Source organism: Astyanax mexicanus, chromosome 1 (genome assembly GCF_023375975.1).
Source record: "Astyanax mexicanus isolate ESR-SI-001 chromosome 1, AstMex3_surface, whole genome shotgun sequence".
Classification (NCBI taxonomy): Eukaryota; Metazoa; Chordata; class Actinopteri; order Characiformes; family Acestrorhamphidae; genus Astyanax; species Astyanax mexicanus.
The window spans coordinates 71555263-71563042 of NC_064408.1; the positions used below are offsets into that span (position 1 = coordinate 71555263).

The 7780-nt window shown below is 38.9% G+C and overlaps 1 protein-coding gene across 1 annotated transcript; it reads left to right on the forward strand.

Moving 5' to 3' along the window:
- Positions 1 to 1623: 1623 nt before the first annotated feature.
- On the forward strand, positions 1624 to 7516 carry gpr132b (G protein-coupled receptor 132b). The gene is made up of 2 exons (XM_007256614.4): positions 1624 to 1906; positions 6351 to 7516. The coding sequence occupies exon 2, from the start codon at positions 6356 to 6358 to the stop codon at positions 7433 to 7435; it is 1080 nt and encodes a 359-aa protein (XP_007256676.1). The 5' UTR covers positions 1624 to 1906; positions 6351 to 6355; the 3' UTR covers positions 7436 to 7516.
- The last annotated feature ends 264 nt before the right edge of the window (positions 7517 to 7780 follow it).

Genomic DNA, 7780 nt, shown 5'->3' on the forward strand with positions numbered 1-7780 from the left:
AGTAAGAAACTGAAGGGTTGAAATTAGGGCTATCAACATTAATGCACATGTAACTTTTTAATTTAAATGAATCACGTGACAGAATTGACAGAACATGGTGACGCAATAGCGTTAAATTTAGTGATTTAACTCATGTTGAGGTACGAAAGTCGATTGCCTTTATTTATGCTGAGGTTTATACTTTCACACTCGCATGCTCATGCACAATGTTTTTTTTCTCCATGAAAGCTCTTATTTAAACTCAGTAAATCAAAACATTACAATATTATAGTATAAAAAACATTAAAACTACCCTGAGATATTATAATGCAGTAAAAAAGGATCTAGTCTGCTAGGTGTAAACCACACTACACTACCACACTATTATTACTGTCTCCATCCCAAAAATACAGTTAAGTAAAAATGTAACAATGATTTTATCCATGATTTGGTTTGGAGAAAATTGTTGTGATTAATAGTTATTTTATTGGCACCATTAATACAAATCTAAGTGTTTCTAACACCGATGTTTCATTTATTTACATTTAAAAACTCATTATCAAAAGCTTTGTCTTACGGAACTAAAAATGTGATTAACTGTGAATAATTCGATATTTTTTTTATCGATTGCGCTTCAGACCCCTTTTTACTCTAAATGACCACATTATTATAAATAACCTGTAATTTAAATAACTAAAATATAAGTGGAAAATTGGATAGTCTTACAAAATTAATTAATTGGGATTGGGATGTGATGGAGAAGACTTTGTGCAGTGGTCAGACTCTACCATTATTAACGCTGCAAGATCTTGGTGAAAAAGAATGCAACACTGGATTAAAATAAATCTTGTGACATTGCAGAAGCTTATTAAAACAATGCCACAGTAAATGTGTCCTGCAATCAAAGCTAAATACGGTCCAAAAAAATATTGGTGTGTGTGACCTTTTTCTTTCTTTTTTTTTTGTGGCCAGTGTATTTCTGATAATAACCAATGTAGTGCTGCTTAAAGTGGAAGTACGTATTATTTTGTTTCTAATCTGAAAGCAGAAGCATTTCTGAGAGTAGGAGGGATAAAATGTTGTGTTTAATGGTACTACTGTGCTGGAACGACCATCCCTGCTAAGACTAATATATTCATTCTAAAAACTGGGGTGTCGGGTCGCTTTTCTCTGACTGAACTCTCCACTCTCTCTCTCTGACTGAACATAACCTGGAATAGGATTCATCTGGTCTGAAAGGAGACGCATCACACCCGCCCAGTTTAAAATGATTCTTCCGCATGCTTGCAGTCACCTATTCTCACCAGAGAGGGCCCTAAGACACAAACTTATGTACATTAGCTTTAAATATTGAAGAAATGTGTAAATTTAACTCTTGGAAATATTTTAACTAGTCTACTTACAGTTACACACATGTTAATTTGGAGTGCCCAAACTTCTGCATATGAAACTGTATGTCCAAAAATCTAAAACTCCTCTTGTAATAAGTGAATTTAGCTACTGTCTCCCTCAGAAGACCACTGTTACCAAATTGCAGTAGCTGTTTAAAGACTCCTCTATGAAGCAGTGTCTTGACTACATGCTGTTAAACCACTTATCCCAGCAGTCCTCACTGTGATCAGTTCCTAAATCAGGTATTTTGAAATATCTCCGCTGACTCACAGCCTCATGAGTGGTGGAAATTCGCGCCGCGCTCAGTTTTACCGCTCGCTGACTTTCCGTGTAAGAGTCTGACCTGAAAACCACCCGGAATCATAGTGCCCGCGGCTGCTGGAGACACGTGACCGGCCTGACTCTGCCCACAGGAGCCGCAGCAGGGTCTCCTCCTCCTCCTCCTTTAGTCAGCCCTCAGTGAGACCCCTGAAGACCAGAGATGAAGACCCCCTGCTCTGGAGAGGAGCTGCTGAACTAGCATCCACATATACAGGTCAGTTGACTCTCCTTTCTGAGTTTACTGATATACACACTGATACAGTGTTTACTGAGGGGCTTTTAGTTATAATAAGAAGATTTATAATTGTATTCCTTTCTCTGACAGAAGTAGTTAGTAATTAACAAACATTAGAGCTCGAGTTATCCCAAGATACACAGTCTTCAACTTTATTCATACCTTTATCTACAGGAATTAATGTTTTGAACTTGTTTAATGCAGGATATCAGCAGCTATCATCAGTTTAACTATGTGACTTATTATTAATAAGAATTGTGTAAACCTTAAATGTTTGTTTAATTCCAGTGTTGTAAAGTAAAGATATTTATTACTGAAACCACGCTAAACGCTAAAACGCTAAAATCTCCATAATGTCAATTTTACAGTTGAAGGAAATAAAAACTGAATTTTAAGTAATGTAAAGTCAGCCTAAAATTGTATTCCAGGTCATTTTAGCATTTAGCATTTGAGCATTTCTATTTGTATTAAAAAAAAGAAATTGACACAATGTTGTGTTTCAGGATGCCCAATATCCGGCACATTTAAGTGCTTTTCCCGCTTTAACGCAGCCACATTAACTAAAACAAAAGTGCAAAAAAGTGAGCCAGGGTTGAGAAACACTGACAGAACAAAACAGCTGCCAGATTCATATTATACAAAAGGTATGAAACAACAAACAGGAGATACAACTTTATTGCAAAACAGTAAGAAGTAAGAAAGAAGCTGTAATTTCTTTTCTGTAGTGTCAGATGGCTTTTTTGTGACCAGAGAGCAATATGGATAATGCTATTTGAAGTAAACAAAAGATGCATTCATATTTAATGAAGGTAGGCTATTTCTGCAGCTGCAGATTGTTGAGGTTACATTTTCTGTAATCTGGTACACTGAAAGCTACTACTAAGGCTGGGAGGTTAATCACATTAATTTGATTAATCAAATTACTGTTTCAATAGGATAATCAAGATTTTTGCTTCAGTCACAAGAACTATTTTATTTTACTGATTTTCAGTTTGCACTGTGTTTATTATAAAAAAAAAAACTGCATGTAAGGTTGAAATCATATGCTGCTTACTATGAGGGCTGCTTACTGTTCATAAAAAAGATTGGTTAAATGTAAATGAAACAATAGCTTGTGCATCACATTAAATGGCGCTGTTTGTTTACAACTAAAAAAAGCTGAAGTTGTTTTGCAAGAACTAAAAATCATAATCCAAATCCAATCATTTATTTGAAGAATATCGAGACAACAATATCAGCCAGCCCTATCTACTACATATATATTGTGTAGTATCTCTTTATTGTTGTTGTTGTTTTTATCCTCAGGCAACTCTAAAAAGCATTAGTGCACTTGGGTTATTCCTGTCCCCCAAATGAGAGCAGGCAAGAGAATAAAAGCACTTTTCTGACCCAAAATGTATGATGTCTCTTAACACTGCTGAAGTGTTAGACTAAATGGAAGGAGGTCACTGAACACAATGCAGGCAGGCAGAGGGCCAGTTCTTCTTTATGTTATGATCTGTAGCTCTTAGTCTGAGGTCCTGAGGTGCTAAAAGGTCTGTCTTGCTCTCCTTTATACTGTACGGACTCTACACCACACACTAGGGCTGTGCAATAGATTGCCATCACAGTGTGTACATGTTTAACAGTCAAATAAAATCTAACATCATGCTCGATATAAAAGGAACGTTCTGTTTCCAATTATATACTGTATGTACCAGAGGCAGATTATATCAAAAAACTAATTTGTTACTATATAATTCATACTGCAAATAGAGAATACTTGTACTATGACAATAGGACATTTTTTATACACATTATATCTATATTGTTGTAAGCACTACCATATGGCTTGCACCATATATTGTCACAATTTATATGGCAAAACAACATATCACAATTTTATTTATTTATTTTTTGATATTGTGCGGCCCTTCCACATACTGTAACATTGCTGTGGAGATTTCACTGCATTAATCCAAAAGAGCATTAGTGAGGTCAAGAACTGATGTCAGATGAATAGTCCTCCATTACTACCCTTTAGATCATGCAAGAGGTATTGAAAAGAGGTCCATAACTTCAGAGAACGCAGTTCCACTGTTCCACAGCTCAACACTGGGGGCTCTATTCCTCTGTACCTCATATTAGAAGAAGGTCCTGTGTAGTGGAAAGGTGTGTATTTCAGAGAAATTTAGCATGGAGCAGCAGCAGATATTGCATTTTAATTTTTTAAATAGCTGAAATAATTATCTGGGTAATAAATCAGGTTAAACTGCACATGAACCTCTGTTTTGCCCAAATATGAGGAGTTTATTTGAAAGTTGAATCAGAACAAGGTCAGATCACATTCTCAGTTTGTTTGGGACCACGGACTGATACCACTTCCACTTGTGGGTCTTGGTGTGGTTGTTTTGGTCCACACCTGAATATGATTGCTATTTTCAGAGCTGCCAAAACCACACCAGGTCTGAACACAGAAACACATTAGAAGATCTAGAAAATTCACCAGTGATCATCCATGTCTCATTTTATTTAGTCCATTCAAACACGCCCACGTTTTAGCTGGAGATGCTCTGGCGTTGCTCATCATTAGGTCTAGCCAGTGTTTCTCCATCTGAGCTCCACTGCCACACTAATTCATTCATCTGTAGCATAAAACAGCAAGGCTTAACAAACAGCATGATCAATTCAGACATGCTCCAATTGCAGCTTTCTCCAGTGGAGCTCAAGCTCCATCCTGGCACCTGTCATTCACTCGTCCTGGGCCAATGGTTAAATCGTGCCCCTTGTTTTCCTTATTTTCGTGGCACTCCCCCTCTCCGCAGAGAGCAGATGAATATTTCAGCAGCTGTCTAGTTGAGCTGGGGGTGAAGGCACGGATGAGGGAAAGCTCCTCTGCCTTTAGTTGGGGGTTGTTTTCTTCCGTAAGGTTGAAGTGTGGCTGGTGTGCAGGGATGCGCTACTGCAGGGGTGGAGAACTAAAAGCCAGACTCCAGCTTGCAGCTACAGTTTGCGTGGATTTGTACAGATATGAGATCTGACACAACTTCTAGCCTAGCCGTGAATCTTTGACTGGTTTTAGCTGGTTACGTGCAAAGATGACCTTTGACCGCAAGAAAGGAAGTGTGTTTTTTTTCTGTTTGTATAGTGAGAAACACATACAGACTGTATATTCAGTAGAAACAGTACCCTTGTACACACTTTTGTTAATCACAGCAGTAAAAAATCATCACCATAATGATAAAGTATTGTCATGTTTCCCACCTCTACTGAACAATGTAATTAATTGTTACATTCTATTGGTTTGGATATTTATGGTCAGCTCTTCATCCACAACTGTGTGCTAAAAACATTCGGTAAACCCTATATACAGTAAATTACATTAATTGGAAAGACATTATATGATGTTATATATAGAGGTTTCCTTACATAGGAGTATAGGTTGTTCCATAGTGTTACTTGAAAATACGATTTATTACTGATAACAACACAAGTAATGTCAAAGCAAATTTAAAGGTACTGTTACTAATGGATATTTCAGTGATTTGAGAGAAAAGTGTGAAAAACCATATATGGGTTTTAAGAAGTCAATATAAAGTTTCTTTACCTGTTTTTCTTTAACTTCACCAGTTACCGTGGTAAAAAAGTGATTATTTATGGAATCAAAATGTTTTTTTTGTAGTATTTTAGAACACATTATTTTTAAAAAATTCAGATTACAGGAGTTGAATTATTTAGTTTACTGTATTATATTTAATATCTTTCATGTCAGAAAGGCATGTCTAAAAGGAGGCCTACATGATGAAAATTTTAGAGATATAAAGCTGACATTATTTTACTAAATAACAGTTTACTATTGACATGGTTGTTTTGAGATACTGAACAGAGAATTGAACACAAGAAACAGTCTTATCCTCCAGCTTCTTAATCATATATATTTTCTTTCAATAGATATTGTTGCAGCAGCCACACTCTGGCATCTGCAGACCAGTTATTGTAACTGTATCACAATTTAAGGTGGAACAAAAATTTTAAACAAGAAGCCAGCACTTGAGAAAGTCCAGCCTTGCACAAGAGGAACCTTTTCTGGAAGAGAAACTTGATATATATTGAACTTATTGATCAGGGTTTATTGGTTCACTTCAACAGCAGGAGTCAAGCATCAGAGTCGACTCTAGTCAACTCAAGAGTAGCATCACTACTCAGAGCAGCTTAAGCAACAGCATCCCCCATGTCTTTATCGACCTGCTACCTCCATCTATTTTGGAGAGACACTAAGTAGGGGTAAAATATAAGAAAACGTATTTTAAAATAATAATATACATTGAGTTAGGAGGACTAAAAAACATTTTAAAAGAAGTCTTGCAATGCCCTTGAAAACATTAATGAGTAACATGAGCCTTGCCTCACTTTTTCCTCTCCCTTCTTCTGTTTTTGCTTCTAGAGACCATGCAGGAGTTGGCCGTGACTCAACCCTTTGTGACCGTGATGAATGGCAACGTGAATCTGACCTGTACCACCCCATATGAAGAGAACCGTATTCCTCTAGTTGTTCTCTACAGCGTAGTGCTGTTTGTGGGCCTGCCTGCCAACCTTGCCACTGTCTACCTCACCCTGCTTCAGGTGCGGCGTAAAAATGTGTTGGGCATCTACTTGTTGAGCCTGTCTGTCTGTGACTTCTCGTACCTGCTGACGCTGCCCGTGTGGGCCATGTATGTCAACGGGGGACACCGCTGGCTCTGGAGCTCGCTGGCATGTCAGGTGACGGGCTACGTCTTCTTTACCAACATGTACATCAGCATCTTCTTGCTGTGCTGCGTCTCCATCGACCGTTACGTGGCAGTGGTGTACGCTGTAGAGTCGCGGGGGCTCCGTCGCCAAAGATTAGCCACTCTGGTGACATTTATCATATGTATGGTGGTGGGCCTGGGCCATGTTCCTGTTTTTAACATGGAAGAGGGCAATGCAGCCACTGGTGAGCGTCGCTGTTTCGAGCCAGGCCAAAGCACAGCCATGGTCACAGGATTCAACTACGCACGCTTCTGCTTGGGCTTCTTTGCCCCACTTGCAGTGCTGGTCTTCACCAACCGAGCTATCTTGGCCAACGTACAGGCCAGCACTGGTCTGCGTCCCTGCCAGAAAGATAAAGTGCGCCTCCTAGCCGTAGCTGTGGTGTTGCTCTTCCTGGTCTGCTTTGGGCCGTACCACATCATCCTGCTGATGCGTGCTATTACCTACCACTTTCCCCAAGTGCAAGAGGACTGCCACTTCGAGAAGCGCATCTACACACCCTACACCATCTCCCTGGGCCTGTCTACGATCAACAGCGCCATTAACCCTATCCTGTACGTGCTGTCCAGCGACAACATCCGTAAGGAGATAAGGAGCTGCCTGGCTGGTTTTAAGAGCCGTGCCGGACACCACCAGCGCTCCACAGACAGCAGCCAGAACAAGATGCATTCAAAAAACTCTTCAGACCAGCTTTCCACAAGAGACCAGGAAAAGACAAGGATTCCTACACCGTGCTAGTTTCACAATTATGAAAATACTTTTGGTGCTGTCCAAACACGCCAGTACATGCCGGTATTTGCTTCAGAAGAACTCCTTACCCTAAAGTGAGTCAAAAAATAAGAAACAACTGTATTGCTGCAATTTGAGAAAAAGTGTTTGCGCTGGCTTGTTCTTCCGTTCTTTCTTTGGACAAGAAATAATATTAATATGATAATTTCTTCTGTTTATACAATGGCTTTCTCACATTCAAGCACACGGTGAGAGACACTGGATGGAAGAAAAAGTGAATCACAGCACAGTATGACCATATATATTAACAAAAATGATGGCGCAATAAGCTTTTCTGGGAATGTTCTAGCTCAA

Bases quoted from the DNA above. Each gene is read 5' to 3' on its own strand.
- gpr132b (XM_007256614.4), top strand. From the start codon at position 6,356: ATGCAGGAGTTGGCCGTGACTCAACCCTTTGTGACCGTGATGAATGGC.